This window comes from Phycodurus eques, chromosome 10 (genome assembly GCF_024500275.1).
Source record: "Phycodurus eques isolate BA_2022a chromosome 10, UOR_Pequ_1.1, whole genome shotgun sequence".
NCBI classification, from domain to species: domain Eukaryota; kingdom Metazoa; phylum Chordata; class Actinopteri; order Syngnathiformes; family Syngnathidae; genus Phycodurus; species Phycodurus eques.
Window position 1 is genome coordinate 11,539,963 of NC_084534.1, and position 16,377 is coordinate 11,556,339.

The 16,377-nt window shown below is 40.9% G+C and overlaps 2 protein-coding genes across 2 annotated transcripts; one reads left to right on the forward strand and one right to left on the reverse strand.

Moving 5' to 3' along the window:
• The first annotated feature begins 3,157 nt into the window (after nt 1-3,157).
• On the forward strand, nt 3,158-5,289 carry msx1a (muscle segment homeobox 1a). Its single transcript, XM_061688051.1, has 2 exons — nt 3,158-3,749; nt 4,345-5,289. The coding sequence occupies exons 1-2, from the start codon at nt 3,305-3,307 to the stop codon at nt 4,761-4,763; spliced, it is 864 nt and encodes a 287-aa protein (XP_061544035.1). The 5' UTR covers nt 3,158-3,304; the 3' UTR covers nt 4,764-5,289.
• Nucleotides 5,290-11,467: 6,178 nt separating this feature from the next.
• On the reverse strand, nt 11,468-15,041 carry LOC133408887 (cytokine-like protein 1). The gene is made up of 4 exons (XM_061688236.1): nt 14,795-15,041; nt 14,674-14,718; nt 12,287-12,433; nt 11,468-12,184 (listed from the first exon to the last, which is right to left on the reverse strand). Exons 1-4 carry the CDS (start codon nt 14,939-14,941, stop codon nt 12,083-12,085), a joined length of 441 nt encoding a protein of 146 aa, XP_061544220.1. The 5' UTR covers nt 14,942-15,041; the 3' UTR covers nt 11,468-12,082.
• Between the last annotated feature and the right edge of the window lie 1,336 nt (nt 15,042-16,377).

The following is a 16,377-nucleotide window of genomic DNA, read 5'->3' on the forward strand; positions in this document are numbered from 1 at the left end:
TATATTCGTTTTCAAAAGACAGCAAAAGGCGCCTAATTTAAAATATATGTGTGTCATTGTTAACAAGCGAGTTTAGCTGTAACACTAAATCAAAAGCTCCATCCTGGAGTGACAAGATGCATTTGCCTCTGATTTGTTCCATCAATCCAAAGAGGTGAGGGCCAAGTCATTGTCTGCGGGGGAAAGTCTTTTGCTTGCACCAAGTGCAAACATTTAGCCTGCAAATGCTCTTTGAGGGCCGAGGCTGCCTCTTTCTGGTGCACACCAACAGAGGCTGCATGAAAGGGCTTAAGACAACTCGGAGGGGGACGCAACAATGGGCCTTTGTGTGGAGCCCTGCCTCTTGACTGGGAATCAAAGCGAGTTTATAAAGTCAAATAAAAGCCCGATGAGCCATGTTTTCTACCTCATGATGTCCCTGGAATTCCACTAAAAGGCTACGGTAATGCTATGCACGGAGTGGTTTGGGATGCTAATTATCACCAACAGTTGTGCCTCCTTCCGAACACCGCATGAATACACTTGCATTCTGCAAAAAAAAAAAGAATAATTCATGAATAAATAGATCACTCAAATACATCCCGTCAATGTCTATTCGTGCAAGTGATCACATTAATGCACTTTCCTGTTTGTTTTGCGCACGCTTTCACACGGCCGTGGGAGCCCCCCCCCCACCCCCAAACTTCAAAAAGCTGCTCCACGACCCACGTCAGGGGGCTTTAACAAGCGTTTCCACACATGCGGCCCGCTATACCTGCATGCAAATAGGAAATGCTACATTAAGAGCAAAGTTGTTGTTGTTTTTTCCCCATATACACAACACAAGTGGGTGCAATTTCAATTTTACCATGGTGACAATTACTGTACTGTCTATGATTGGGTCCCTTGTGCCCAAGAACCCCGACGCCCCTTGGGAGACATCTTAAAAGTGGACCTTTTCTTCATATATGACACTACTATGGCACGTATTTGAATAGATGCAAGTGGTGTGCGATGGGTTGAGAAAAGGATCCGTTTTCAGCCTGAATGGCTCAGCGGCACTGGGCGTAATGAGGAGGAGGAGGAGGAGGAGGAGGAGGAGGAGGAGGAGGCGCTGCTTTCTGGATGCGACTTGAACGCGTCTGTAGTCTCGCTGAGTCGGACGCTTTGATCGGGCCTGCTGGCGCCTCAAAACAACATCACTTGTCTGCCCGTTCAGGTGACTGGCAAATCGTGACAGTTTGTTTATGCTCGGCAGTCAGCGAGGACGCTGGCGCTTTGCTCGCAACTGGTTTAGAAGGGCCCGAGGACGCAAAAGTTCCCAAACGTGGATTTCAATTTTAAAATAATCATTTCGGGACAAAAACAAAACATTCGTGATATCCTATCCAAGTCCGAAACTCGCGCTCAGTTTAGCCGCACAGTCCGGAACAGAAGCTCTATTAAAAAAAAAAAAACATTTTTAAATAATTTTTAAAAAGCTGGGGACAAGAGCTCAGAAATTGTATTTGTGAAACTGTAACAATGTTCAATTTTCAGAAAGGTTTATTATTTGGGTTGTAGTATGCAGGCTGCGTCATCGTGAGGTTTCTAACCATGGTGGCTATTCATGAGAAATGAACAATATTAGGGAAATAAAATTCATGCAGACTGCAAAACTACAAGCACAATAATAAACACTTTGGTCAATCAATGGCACACATTTTCATGGTTTTTAGATATGCTTGTATTGGACCTCCGAGAAGGTGGTAGGCTGCCTGTCGCATCCTGTATATGCCACTCAAAACATGGCAGTCAATGCAAGAGGCTTCACAACTGCAAATCATATTTACATGCTGTATATATTTCTTATATATTGTATTACAGAAAATTTAAAAAACGCACAATCATACCATGAAACCATACTACAGTATAACCAGCAACCAATAACATATTGTAAGGAGTAATACCTCTCTGACTGTGGCAGTCAAAACTGAGCATCATTAGCTAAGCATGCTTCGCATTATTGACACAGCTGTTACCCCTTATGAGTCCAAAATATTGCATCAAATTCAATATCTTGTCGTATATGCAAAGGTTTCGTTTATTGGAGATAATTGGAGGGAATGGCGGGTAAACCAATGTCAGTCCAGGGTTAAAATCCCCCTCTCTCCTTTTGCACTCGCCATCATTTTTAATGGATGTAGTCAAAAGGAAAGAATCCCAATGATGCCTCCCTCATGGCTGATAATTAGCCCTAAACGACTGCAAAGGCCTGTGTGTGTGCCTCAATCTGATTGCAGCCCTGCAGCGAGCAATAAACAGCATGCTGCAAGGGGCTGGTGGGCCCATTAAAACACACGGACAGGAAATAGTCAACAACAGCCACTCAGCACTTGGAGTCACCACAGTGTGTCTCATGGCCTAAATTTATGATTTGTATTTTTTACCGAACAGAATTACACAATGGGCCCACCACTGTTCATGGAATAAAACAACAAAAATACATATTACTTGTGTACAAGCAATATTATGCATGCTAAAGGCACGGTGTTCCATAATATATCGTTGAGAAAATAATAAAATTGATCCAATGCGCTCATGTTATGCTATTCGCACACGAACCAGCACTGCTTCACATCAAGACAGGACTCATGGTTTTCACTCAATGGTCTCAAAATAGTTGCAGTACACCGTTGTTTGTCTGTCTGCCTTTTTTTTTTTTTGCTTTGTATTGATTATTTATTGCCCTCCCCAAATACAACAGAATACACTTTGTTTTGCCATAACAGGATGATTGATTAAGTCTATCTATATATCTATCCATCAACATTCCATTCTGTATTTTTCGATTACACACAGCATCACCAGGCTACGCGAAATTATGTCATTCAAGCGTATTATTTCCATCATCGCTGTCGGGCGACTATGTGATCACAAGCACAGTCAAAGCATCCCAAAAGCAAGCCCGGTGGGTTTTCCAGAAAGACATTAGCTTGACATGGTCTCGATGAGCCATTGCCGGTTTGTTGTGTTTGTGTGAAGTTGCTCGGTGGGGGTAGAAAGCGTCGTGAACGTTCCCATTGGACTTTTGTTTTTTTGTCGTCCAGCCCACGTGTTCCGTGATTGGTCGCCTCCCACTCCACGCCCGCCTTTAAAACGCCGCTCTCCACTCGGCTCACATAAACATGGGGACGTCGACACCTTGACGCACCAGCTTCTTACTTCTTTTCTTTTTTTTTTTTTTAAGAATCACTTTTTTTTTTATTTTTTTTTATTTTTTTTAATCCTCCAGACTTTAGCACGAGAGTCACATCCACAGCGCCACGGTGTCCGCCGGACCTGTATGGCCCCATCGTCGCTGTCGATGTCAGTTTCGCCCTCCGCCGCGGCTTTGAAAAGCGAAGATCTCCCCCCACGCTCGGTGCTCGTGACGAGAGGCGACATGCAGACTTGCCTGAGCGCCGCAGAGGACGCCGGGAAGCCCAAAGTGGCCATCCTGCCGTTCAGCGTCGAGGCTCTGATGGCTGACCGCAAGCCGAGCAGAGAGGCGCCTTCCCCCGATGGGCCCTGCGCGCAGGCCGGGACGTCCCGGTCTCTGGGGAAGGGCGTTCGGATGGGTCCGTTCGGAGGTCTGGATACTTCCGTGCCCGCTATCCCGATGGGCTCCTCTTTTTCGGTGGGCGAGCTCATGAACGTGCAGGACGACGTGTTGATCAAACCCGAGAGTCCAGATAGCCAAGAGAGGACTTCTTGGATCCAGAGTCCTCGTTTTTCTCCCACTCCTCCACGTAAGTCCAATTTGTTGCGCGCTATTACGCACCGTGCACCGTGGCAATTACATGAAACCTCTTTGCTGCTCATTTGTATTTCCTATTTGAATCGTTTTAGATGTGCTAATGCAAATGGAAGGAACCTTTTGTTGTTGTTGTCGTCGTCGTCGTCGTCCCCCCCCCCCCCCCCCCCTCTGATTTTGTAATTCTATCTCCTGCACTTTAAAAAATAGAAGTACGGTAAGCAGTACCTTCTTGCTTTCTTGTGGCCACTCGGGACCCATGAAAACAACATTGTTTACATCTTTGTTTACTGGCTTGAATCATACAATTTGGGTAAAACGACTTTCATTTTTACACTCAATACTCGGAAATTGTACTTTTCGCATTGTGCGAATAAATTGGAATGAAAACAATTTTTGAATGATATATATATATATTTTTTTTGTCCCAATGACAAGAACTAATGTTAAAACCGTGATGCAGTAAAAGAAGCAGAAAACAAAACATTTGAAAACGCCCAAAATTTGCCATGCATACACAAGATGACAGGGTAGTAAAATCGAGGAAGGTTAAAGCGTGTTTGTTTCTTTTGTTGTTGTTGTTTTTTCAGGGAGGTTGAGTCCTCCGGCGTGTCCTCTGAGAAAACACAAGACCAACAGGAAGCCTCGGACCCCTTTCACGACGTCCCAGCTGCTGGCCTTGGAGAGAAAGTTCCGTCAGAAGCAGTACCTGTCCATCGCCGAGCGCGCCGAGTTCTCCAGTTCCCTCAGCTTGACAGAGACCCAGGTCAAGATCTGGTTTCAGAACAGGAGAGCTAAAGCCAAGCGACTGCAGGAGGCAGAACTGGAGAAACTGAAAATGGCAGCCAAGCCCATGTTGCCTCCGGCCTTTGGGATTTCCTTCCCGCTGAGTGCGCACGTCCCGGGGTCCTACGTGGGCTCGCACGCCTTTCAGAGGCACTCGCTGCCGGTGTCCCCCGTGGGACTGTACGCCGCCCACGTCGGATACAGCATGTACCACCTGGCATGACGGACACACGACCGTGGACACTTTTTTTTTTTATATCATGATCACTGGGGTAAGACTCCTCTTTGAAGGAGACCCCCCCCCCCCCCACCCCACCTGCAGTGTCTCTTCTTTCGAGGACCTAATGTCTGCGAGTAAGTCCTCCAAAAAGATGTTTAATCATGTGCTCATAGTGATGCATCTGATTTTTAAAAAAAATGTAGCAAAAAGGGAAGACAGTCCCTGTCGAGATGACAGCCAATGTGGACACGTAAACACAATTGTGCAGCAGGACGTTTTGTTGCGCTGCTGCAAAGCTTTTGTGGAAGCATTATACATTCATATTAATGTACAACTAAACCGGATAACAGTGTCAATGCTCTTTGTAAATAATAATAATAATAATAATAAAAACAACAGCATTTAAAAATAGATTTTAAAAAAACAGCACTAGTGTCTGTTGTTGGAATGATTCCCTTCGCAAGGGATACGTGTACTGTAAAATAATGTATATTTGGAAAAATATCCTCATTTATATTATGAATATATTTGTGCCATAACTTAATAAATTGTTTATTCTTTTTCATATGTTTGTCTTGATTGACATGATGTAATAATTATTGGGAAGCAGGTGGAAATTTATGTCGTGGGCAAATTCTTAGATTGACCACGCCAATTCTTGCAGTCCTGTTTTGTTTTTTTGTTTTTTTTTGTTTTAAACTTTAATGCTAACTTATGTGCAAGCAATCTCAACTTGTCACAAGTTATTTGCAGGAATGTATTGCTACAGCTGTTGCCCATTGCTTTGAGACGACTAACCTGGATTCCGTTGGCGCCAGCAGAGTTTAGGGGTGGGGATCATGTGGTGGTTGGAGGTGGAGGTGGGGGTGGGGGGAGGAGTGCACGTTGACGAGACCACTTCAAAACACGCTGATAAACATTGGAGCTTTAACTATCCCACGTGCGTCATTCGAGTGGCTTATAGGGGTGTAAAACGAGGCAGAAGACAGGCAGGCCATGAAGGGGTAGGACATGCGTGCTTGACGCACTCCTCGTGGAGCACCTGAAAGGACACTGAAATCTCACGGAGTCATCCTTGTTCTCCAAACAAAACGGGATCAGATTGTTGCAAATTATAGCGCATGTACTCTCTCTCTCTCTCTCTCTCTCTCTCTCTCTCTATCTCTCTCTCTCTCTCTCTGAACCGGGCACAAAGAGGTTAAAATAGGGTAAAATAATTGTTTGGAATGAGCGCGGGCGGATGGAGGCCCGGCTCGGCCCGGCTCCTGAGAGGCTGTCGCTCCAGGCAAGGCGGAACTTTTATCATTCCTAAAATGTCAACGGGGGACTGGGGGACGCTCTGCTGCGCTGATTTCCTCCCTGCGCGATGACAAGCTGCTGTCCTCAAACAAGGCTTGCGCAACAGGACGTTATTCTGATTTTTACCCCCCCCCCCCCTCCCTCTCTCCTTTTAGTGCAGCTCCAGCAATCTTGATTTGAAAAGAGCGTTGCTTCAAAACTACCGTGCAACACTTGTTGCATCAAGTCAAAAGTCCCGAGTCATGTAAAAAGCAGAGCAACTTGACGCAAGCCAAACATGGGACGTGCCCATTCTTCGAAATGCTTTTGTCTCTTCTCTCTGTTTGGCCTGCAGCGAAATTCTCAACGACTAATGAAAATCAGCCCAAAGATCACATCAGGCTGCTGTTTGACACAATTGCTCATTAGATGTCATTCATCACTCATCGCGATCTATTGGTAAGTCATCCGTGTCTGAAATGCATGACTGAAAAAAAGATGTATTAGTTGATTAGAAACTACACGTTGCTGTTTATTGATTAGCACCGTGTTATAAATGCACAATTTTATGACTAAATGATTCTGGAGTCCACCTAAATGATTAAAATATACGAACACATTTGGACATTCTTAATGTTTAATATTGGTTGTAATTCATAATCTCGTAAATGTAAAAATATTTACAATATTGTATACTATTAAACTGAAAATTATGTGCAGATAGAAAATAATTTTCTAACATGTATAATATTAGTGATTGCAATGTAGCTTTGCTTTAAAACCACTCTGCCAAGTAAACTTTTTATTATGATTTTTTTTAGTACAGGACAAAAACACCACTAGCTTGCTTTTTTAAATGATATTTTTCACAGCGGTTATTCTGACGTACAGTGAATCGTATACTGTTAGACATACTGTATGCTAAATAGGGCCCCATTCGATTTAGGTTGAAAAGAAGCAGTATCCTTCTGTGCCCAATTGTAAATTCTTGACATAAATTTCATTTTCTTTCATGTATTTATTTTGATTGCATTCTAATAGCGCAATAGAAATGATTTCTGGTAATTGGCCATGCTAAAACAACAAATGTCATGGGGAAGAAAAAAACGAAATCTAATGTCTTGCATTTTTTCAAGCACTTTGTTGAAAAGTATACGGTAGCTCAACCGAGTTTAGTTGCAGGTTGATTAGTTGTCCTTTTAGTCTAAATGGATGGATGGATTTCATAAATTCAAGAGCCGCCATGAGCCAAACACGTCCAAATATATCTGTGGCTATCCTTATAAGGATTTATGTGAAGTATTCAAGTTTGTAATTATGTGACCTTAACTTTCAGGCCATCAATTAAACCACCATGCTCGCCACAAAAAAAGCCCTTTATTTATGGTGGTTGTTTATTTAATATAATAAGCCAGCCACACACTCCCATCACTTCACTCAGTCACCATCACACGACTTTTTACAAGTGTTTAAACTTCCGAACATACATTCTAATCACTTACAAATCTACACTTTTAAAGTTTCAAAGTGGAAAACATCATAGTAGCACACTTGAAAATTCTCTAACTACATTTCCTTGTAGTCAGACAATTTTCATTATGACATTCTTTCACCTGACACATTTTACGACATTGAGGCCATGATGTTGAATTATAGACGGAAAAGGTCAACTGACTGTTTGGATTTGTCTCTCACAATGTCAGCTCATAAAAAAATAATAATAATAATATTTCATTTTGACATCTTTAAAGTCTATAAAAACTGTAATTAAATCTTTCGGGCATATATTTTCATATTTCTCTTAACTGTCTGTACTTGTGAGTCCTGCGATGTCAAAGCCACGCTAACATTATTAATGACGTAGTTATGTTATAAATCAATATTCAGCTATCTACTAATGGAGCCATCAGCACAAATGTGCTGCTGCTGCACATATCGAAAATATATTTTTTTTTAAAAAGAAGCACAGCACTGCAGAAAAAAAACAGCTGTTCATAGCTGCTATTGACAACAGCAATACATCATGTTATAATACAGTACGCCATACAAATGAATTATTAAATCTAAATGCTAGATTAGATGCATGCCGTATATAAATATGGAATGAATGCATTCAATAATATTTCCTTTTGATCAAAGCTAATTTTGGTATCCATCAACATTGGTGAGACATGAATTCACATTATGTGTAAATACAGTACCAAGAACAATAATGAAATAAATACAAGCACAATAATGCACAAAGAACGTTGCCTCATTGTAGGCATGAGGCTGGAAAAGTTCGCTGTATAATATTTTTTTTCTTCCTGCAGTGGCCTACAGTGTCCGCAAGAGAGCAGTAAAATACTGAACTGGAAGGAACTTAATCGTTAAACATATACCTTTTAAGATATTTACAATGGAAATAAAAGTCTACACACCCAAATTCAAATACTTAAAAAAAAAAAATGGTGGTATTAAAAAAAATTAGACAAAGATAAATCATGTCATAACATTTTCCACCATTGTGACCTATAACTTGTAGAACTTAATTATTTTTTTGTTTTTCAAGAGGGTAAGTAAAACAACAAAACAAAACTGAAATAATGTGATTGCACAAGTGGGCACACCCTCCTATAACTGAGATGTGGCAGTGTTTAGAAGTGACCATTCACGAGTCAGCACACACCTGCCACCATTTAGAGTGCCTCTGATGAACCCCAAATAAACTGTTCTAGTAGGCTCTTCCTGAATTTTGTTTTTGTTTTTTGCTTTCTGTCAGAAGCCTGAAGGTTTTGTGCTAACACAGACTGATGTTTCAAACTGTTCAGAATTCCATCCAGCTTGTCCAAGGCCACAGTTCTAGCTGAAGAAAAACAGCCCCAAAGCATGAGGCTACCACCAGCACTGGTTATGAGCAGTGCTGTTTTTAGGCTAAACATCCATCCATCCATCCATCCATTTTCTACACTGCTTATCCTGGTAAGGGTCGCGGAGCGCTGGAGCCTATCCCAGCTGACTTCGGGCGAAAGGCGGACTACACCCTGAACTGGTCGCCAGTCAGTCACAGGGCACATTTGCACTCACATTCACACCGTCACTGAGTGGGAACTGAACCCACCGAAGTCAGGCGAGTGTACCACTACACCATCAGTGACTTGAAGGCCAAACATACGTTGTGGAATTATGGCCAAAAAGTTCAACCATTATTTCATTGGACCATAGCACATTTCCCTACATGTGTTTGTATTTTTTATTAAAAACATTTTTAAGATGAGGAAATTATGAACACTTGTGCAACCACAAGTTGTTTATTTTGTTTACAGTTGTTTATTTTGATGTCCGCTCTCAAAAAGATTTTGGGGGAAAAAACAGTTGAGCTGCACAGGTCCCATTAATTGTAGAACGTTTTGAAATGATATATCTTGGTCTTGGTTTTTTTATACTGCATAAGCCTGGCATTTGAACAGGGGTGTGTAGATTTTTATACCCACTGTACTTTTAGCAAGCACAGCTACAGCCATCACCGCTGTGAGCATGTTTAATGACTGTAAGAGTTTCCATTTGAATGACTATCAGTCTTAGTTTATCATGATCTGTCTTCAAAGGCCCTCAACTGACTGACTGAAATGACTAATACAAATAATGGAGCTATTAGTTTGTTTATTATTATGGCACTTTTTAGACATCTTTACAGTCGACAGGAGACAGAGCTTACTTTCTAGTTTGAGTAAAACTCTATAACCCTGGCATCTGTAGCTACATTTACTGTGCAACATAATTAAAACTAGAGTGCAGAGTGATCCAAACATCTATTTTAAGGGGAAGCATTTTCTTTTGTTGACTAATGAGGCAACACGTCTTTTTAAGATTCAATAAAAAAGTGCTTAATGTGATGGAAAATTGCCCGAAAACCCTATAAAGCAAAAGTGAATCACAAACTGCATCACTGATCCTTTAATGTAAATAGGTTTCTGATCTGTACTTTACGAGCTCATTTATTTCTGCAAAGCAGAGAATGATTACTGTGACCCCCTGGGCAAAGTTTTTATGTTTTATGATCCAGCATTTAACATTTTTGGTGCAGGGTCACAGAACATTAAATTGGGAAATTATCCGGACGCCCGCTGACTAATCGTTTTATTCTCATTTTGTCTTAATGATACAAAACAATGTGAATTCTTCAGCCCTGTAATGATGATGATGATGATGATCAATAAGCACAGCAATTAAAGTTTATCACCACATTTTTTTTTAACAGGCATCATGTTGCTCACTAACATTTTGCTGTTGGCAGGGTTCCTTCATTAGGAGTTCACAAGCTGCATGTGGTTAAGAGCTGCATTTGAATCAGATTCGCTGTATGAATGAACAACAAACATGCTTGTTTTAACAGGAGCCTGACTGCAACTGAAAGTTAGATATGAAATATTTACTTAGATATGTTTATTTATTGTAGCAGATTATGATATGAAATATGCTCGTAGAAAAACGTAGCCGTTTTAAATAACCCTTCAAAACATCGTGTGCTTTTATCGCTATTTAAAATATTTCGTGAAGATGTGAAACTGATGATTCCCATTTGTACGACGCTAATGGACAAATCTGAGTTGACAAACGCGGACAATCACTACCATCTTGTGGTAAAAAAGCAGTATTGTACTTGTCCTTTTTTTTTTTTGTCTGTATAATATACAGTAACACTACATGCATTTTTCTGAACTAAGCAGTGGACACAGTTGAGCACCTGTGTGTAATGGGGAGAGTATTGCAGGGAGTTCGGTGCCTTGCCCAAGAGCACCTCTGTCATCGGTTCATTGAGTCCGTATCCCCAAGTCGCAAAGCAACTCTAGACCTTTCTGTCCAATACTGGTTTTGTATTGCATGTGACTTTGGCTATCATATTAGTCTCATAAAAGCACATGGGGAAACTATTATTTGTATTATGGTTTGCTCATACCAAGACAAGTACTTTTTGGGCATAGTTTAAAAAAAAAATCTGGCATAAAACCAACAGTGCACAATACTCACAGTGAAGCGTGGCGATGGAAGAATCAGCTTTGGTCTTGTTTTTCTTGAGATAGAACTGGACTCAGTCCCAAATCGCAATCAGAATTGGGCCCAAGCCTCCAGATGTGAAGCTGAAGCTGGATTTCACCTTTCGGCATGACAATTACTAAAATACCCAAAAGATGCGTGCAAATCAACTGAAGAATGGCTTCGCAAGAGGAAGACCTAAATGGGTGGGCTGACCAGATCGGGGTTGTGCACAAGAGATACGCTTGCAATCGAACACATTTGGAGCCTCCTGTTATCAATGAAGAGTGGGCACATATAGTCAATATGTGCCATGCTCATTGTGTTCTATCCCCCTCCCCAAATGTAGCAACTGATGGAATACTTTAGGCAGGTAGATACTAAAGGTAGAAAGGCAAAACTATCATCGCAGAACTAAAGGTTTATTCTGTTGTTATTGGGAGAGTGGGATATAATCCATACATGGGAAAAAGACAAATAGACATTAGATACACTACAATGAAATGTAACATGAAATATTTTGCATTATTTGAGTAAAGTCAATGAGTCTTGACTTGACGTTAAGCAATGTCGGGTTGTGTTTGGGAGACAAAGTCATCATAGTATTCCATACAAAACGTTTTTAAATCAGTGTGCTGAACTGCATAAATGTCGACAAAAATGTTGGACATAGTGCTCGTTCAAGACATGTTTCGTCAGAGCAAGGGTTACGGCAACACAGCCTATTTCTCCAAATGACACACAAAGCTTTGATCAGCCATGGTAAGTAAACAGAGGCTAAGGCTGCTCACAAGCATCTCTTACTGGTTTATTATTTCAAGATTTGCGTCGGCACGGTTGGCATTCAGCAAATTTCCTGTGGAAAGTTCTGCCGTTCTTGCAGGAATGTAACCATGCATGTCCACTAAACACGAGTGTGCACGAGTCAGCGCAGTGTGCTGTGCTGCTTATGATTGAATACACTGCAGGGTGTGGTGTTTATGTACACATTGTGATTACATTAGACTGCTTATAACTGCTTGTGTCGCTTATCTCTCCTCCTGCAGAAGCTGAAGTCTGTCCTCTGCATAGTGTGGCCTGCTATGTCCAGTGTCGATGGCCTCGCAGTCGTCTGTGAAAAACACCAAGTCCTGCCAAAGCAATAAAGACACGCGGTCACGTGGAAGCTGCGAAACAGTCTACCAGTGAGTCAGAAAAGCCTCTGCTCTGGTTTGAGTTTGAGATGCACTCACCCGGTAGCAAATTCGGGTGATAATGGCGTACAAGTTCTGTATTTTGATTTTCAGCAACACCATCCTGGGTCTCTCTCTGCAGTACTGGCTGGGATGGTTCACAAGCACGTAGAGGAAGTCACGGATCTTGGTCGTGACGCACGAGTTCTACAATGATAAAGCCACCGCAGTTGTCTAGAAATGGTGTAATCCGAGGCATGATCACTTGACTTCGCTTAAAAACTTACTCATCACCACCAAAATATAAAAAGACAGTGAATCTCAATAAATTTGAATAGCATCGACAATTTAATTTACAGTATCTTGATAGTTGACAAAGTGAGGCTCATACAGATTCACAGAGTGAAATACTTTGAGGGCGATCCCAACCTAATTTTTATATTAAAAACATTTTGATTGTTTCTCATGTAACATTTCATTTGATTCAGATGGTGAATTTGGGGTTTTCGTCAACTGGAACATATAACAACCATAATTGTTTGTTTGTGTTTGTGTGTGTGTGCGTGTATATATAACAACTACAGCATGAGGTTCACCTGCACAATCTTATAATACAATCATTGATGAATTTTTCTTTATGTTTATTAGATGCATCCATCGTGTATACTGCGTTTCCGCATTAGGGTCGTGGGTGAGCTGGAACCTATCCCAGCTGACTTCGGACAAAAGGCGGGGGTACACCCTGGACTGGTCTCCAGACAATTGCAAGACAATTGCAAGACACATAAAGTATAGACAAACAACCCTTCAGACTCACATTCACATCTAAGGACAATTTAGAGTCTTCAATCAACCGAACATGCATGATTTTAGAATGTGGGAGGAAGCCACAGTGTACGCAAGCACGGCGAAGACGTGCAAATTCCCCACAGGGAAGCCGGAGCCGAGATTTGTACCCCAAACCTCAGAAGCTGAGGCAGACATTGTAACCACGATACATAAGAGGGCTGTAATTTAGAAAAACATTCCTATTCGATTTCTTTTATGTAATTCTCTCTCTCTCAATCTGTCCATCCATTAATAGTCATAAACATACAAACAGGAAATAACCAAAGAAATGCGCATTAGACCAGTTATTCCTAACCCCTAATGTGCCATGACAGACCATGTGTGCAATAGGAAAGTATCTAATTTCACTTAATTGTGGTTTAAATTATTTATCTTCTATCTATGCCAGTGATGTACAGTGACAGGCAGAAAAAGTTGGCAGAGGTCCTTCTGTTGCCACTCGTACAACAGAATAATAGCTTTGTGCTGAACTAAACAGGCGCAGACGTTTACACTTAAGTATGGATATTTCTGAGGAAATTGATAGGTCATTATTTCAGTGCACTGTATAATAGTAATTGTTTGTGTTGTTGTTGACTAAATAAATGGAAGTAAACGCTGTTAGACATTATTATGAGTTTGCTTTATAGCATCACTAACCAAGGTGTGTTTCCAAAATTGTGCACTTAGTGGAGACATCATACAAGAGTACAGTATATTGCAAAGCAGAGCTTTACCATGGGAAACATTTATGAATTAATACTTCATGGTCAATCAGAACATATCATTATTATATTTTAAAGCAGTAATACAATTATTTTATTGGCTCTTAGATCAGTGGTTGTCAAACTAGGGTGCACAGCCTGGGTTTGTGCGAGACATAACTCGGGGGTCCAAATAAATTTGCAATGAATTATGTTGCATCACTTATTTTATTTTTAATTTTTTTTTTTTTTTTTTTTTTTTTAAGTGCATGCCTACGTATAGAGACCTGCCCCTACTTTATCTGTGGGCAAAATAAAAGATTGAATCTGATTGTGACATAACACATGAATCCGACAGCCTTGCATGTGTGCAGCATTAGTTGTCACGTTCCTTTTTCGTGTAGAGTACAGGTGGGGCAAGGCAACCTCGGTTACATATTTGCGGCTTGGATGCACATTCCTCGGGTCAAACGTTTCCAACAGGTCAAGAAAGAAATAGGTTTCGCCATGTCTTTTGGCAATGTTCAGCACGACTCAGCAATTGCTTGACACCGGCCTCCTTTCTTGCCAGATCAAAAATAAAAAGTGTGGAAAATTATTCTGCTCATGTTGTCTTTTTTTTGTGGGAATTAAAAGCACTTTTTAAAATTAAATTGCTAAATGAGCAACACTGAGAGTAACTTTGTAAACAATCTCTCAGTTCGCAGCCTTGTTGTTAGTAGAAGCAGTGCAAATCAGCAAGTGACAATGGATCAATATTGAATTTAATTCCTTTCCATAAAACAGTTCATGTATATTTAGGCCTTTATATTTAATTGGTGTTGATCCCCTGCAAGGTTCGCTAAAGGTTTCCAAAAAGCATGAGAACCCTTACATTAGATGGCGCAGGTGTACATTAAGTTGAGTTGAACTTACATGCACATCAAGGAAGATGGTGGGTAGGACCTCAGCACACGTTTTCTGGCAAAACAACAAGACCACAGATTTGAAGGAAACACAAATGAGGTGCCAGTGCAACACAGTGGGGGGTGCTTACCGTACGATGGTAAGTGTGGATCTTATCCAACAGGGTCATCACTTCTTTGCTCAGGCTCAGCGCCCTGGAGTAACAGGTCGGAGGCGTGCATTCTGACAGACACGCAAAGCTGAAGAAGCATAACGCGATTGCCGAGCCGACTCTCATGTTTAGGACGATTCAGCGCCGTTGCTCGCTGGCTGTGGTCAGAGTGTGCGATCAGACGCGACAATTCTGCAAAAGCGGAGGGCGACTTGCTGCACTTTAAATGGAGGGGTCGAGGGGGAGAGAAAAAAACAAAAACATTTGGAGGATGACGTAGAAACATAGCAACGCCGAGGAAAACATTTTGACCGCCGCTGCAGTGTTTCGGAGAGCACGAGGGTTCCTGAGTGGTACGACTCAGACATATTTTACTCACTTTTATAAAGTAAAACAAAACTAAATGAATCACGTACACTTACAAAAACGATTCGAAAACATGTACGTCAATCTGCACAAGGAGTGAAGTCATTAAATTAGAAAATGCTTACAGTGCTCAAGAAAACTGTTTCCTTTTTGTATCAATATATACTTTTCATCAGACTTCGCCACGCAGTCTAATGATTCGCCGTGACATCAAAAGCTGTTGGAACTTGTATCTTTTCGAAATTTCACACTAAAGGCAACTATAAAAAAAAAAAAAAAAAAAAAAAAAACGCCACCTACTGGCCAAAGGAAATGATGTTTCATAATTGTTTTATTCTCCTGCTAGCAGGTTAATTAGATCTAGCTCATATTTGCTCAGAAGCGTGTTAAGGCCTTGATGTTAAAACATGAAGTTTGAGTGTTTTTGCCAAATGCTGTTGCCGTGACAACATGCTGATCGCCGCCCCGTTCGCCAAGAAAATGAGTTTTTGAGTGTTTAAATATGCATGAAAACTTGTGAAACTTTGCACACGAAACAGGCCAGGCGAAAAATTCAATATTTTTAAGGTTTATTGTGCATTTTTTTAAATGGCTCTGTAGCGCCCCCTACACATTTTTTTACAAAGCAGCCCCAGCTGTTCGTTTTAACTACGTCTACAAAAATTGGAAGGTATATGTAACAGCCTAAGACCTACAAAAAAGTCTCTTGGAGACATACTCTAAACCCAACAGGAAGTTTGCCATTTTTAAATTTACATTCAAAATCTTCCCTTGTGTCCACCGTTTATAGATTAGAATTTAACTAACTCCTCGTAGAGATTTTATTCCATCAACGTCAATTTTTGGGTGTTTCATCTCAAGATGTTTTAGATAAAAACTGATCAAAATCTTTTTATTTCATCAAACGCTGTTGCTATGCAATTGGGTGATCTTTGATGTTTCGCCTTGACAACAAAAGCTGTTGTAACATGACTGGAGATGATTATCTTTGCAAAACATCAAAATATCCTCCTCCTCTTCCTATGAACTCATGAAACGTTCTTTATGTTGTTCCTGTATGTAAGTACAATACTATTTTACTCTTGAATAACATCTTACAGCATTGTTGTTGGTGTTTTGGGAGTGCCTGGAATGTATTAACGCCATTTCCATTCATTTTCAATGTATCCCAAATGTGCCAGTACTGGATGAATTCT

Coding starts and splice junctions, on each gene's coding strand:
- LOC133408887 (XM_061688236.1), bottom strand. CDS start 14,941: ATGAGAGTCGGCTCGGCAATCGCGTTATGCTTCTTCAGCTTTGCGTGT. Junction 14,719..14,794: donor TCCACACTTACCATCGTACG/GTAAGCACCCCC, acceptor TTGTTTTGCCAG/AAAACGTGTGCTGAGGTCCT. Junction 12,434..14,673: donor CCATCTTCCTTGATGTGCAT/GTAAGTTCAACT, acceptor TTATCATTGTAG/AACTCGTGCGTCACGACCAA.
- msx1a (XM_061688051.1), top strand. CDS start 3,305: ATGGCCCCATCGTCGCTGTCGATGTCAGTTTCGCCCTCCGCCGCGGCT. Junction 3,750..4,344: donor TTTTTCTCCCACTCCTCCAC/GTAAGTCCAATT, acceptor TTGTTTTTTCAG/GGAGGTTGAGTCCTCCGGCG.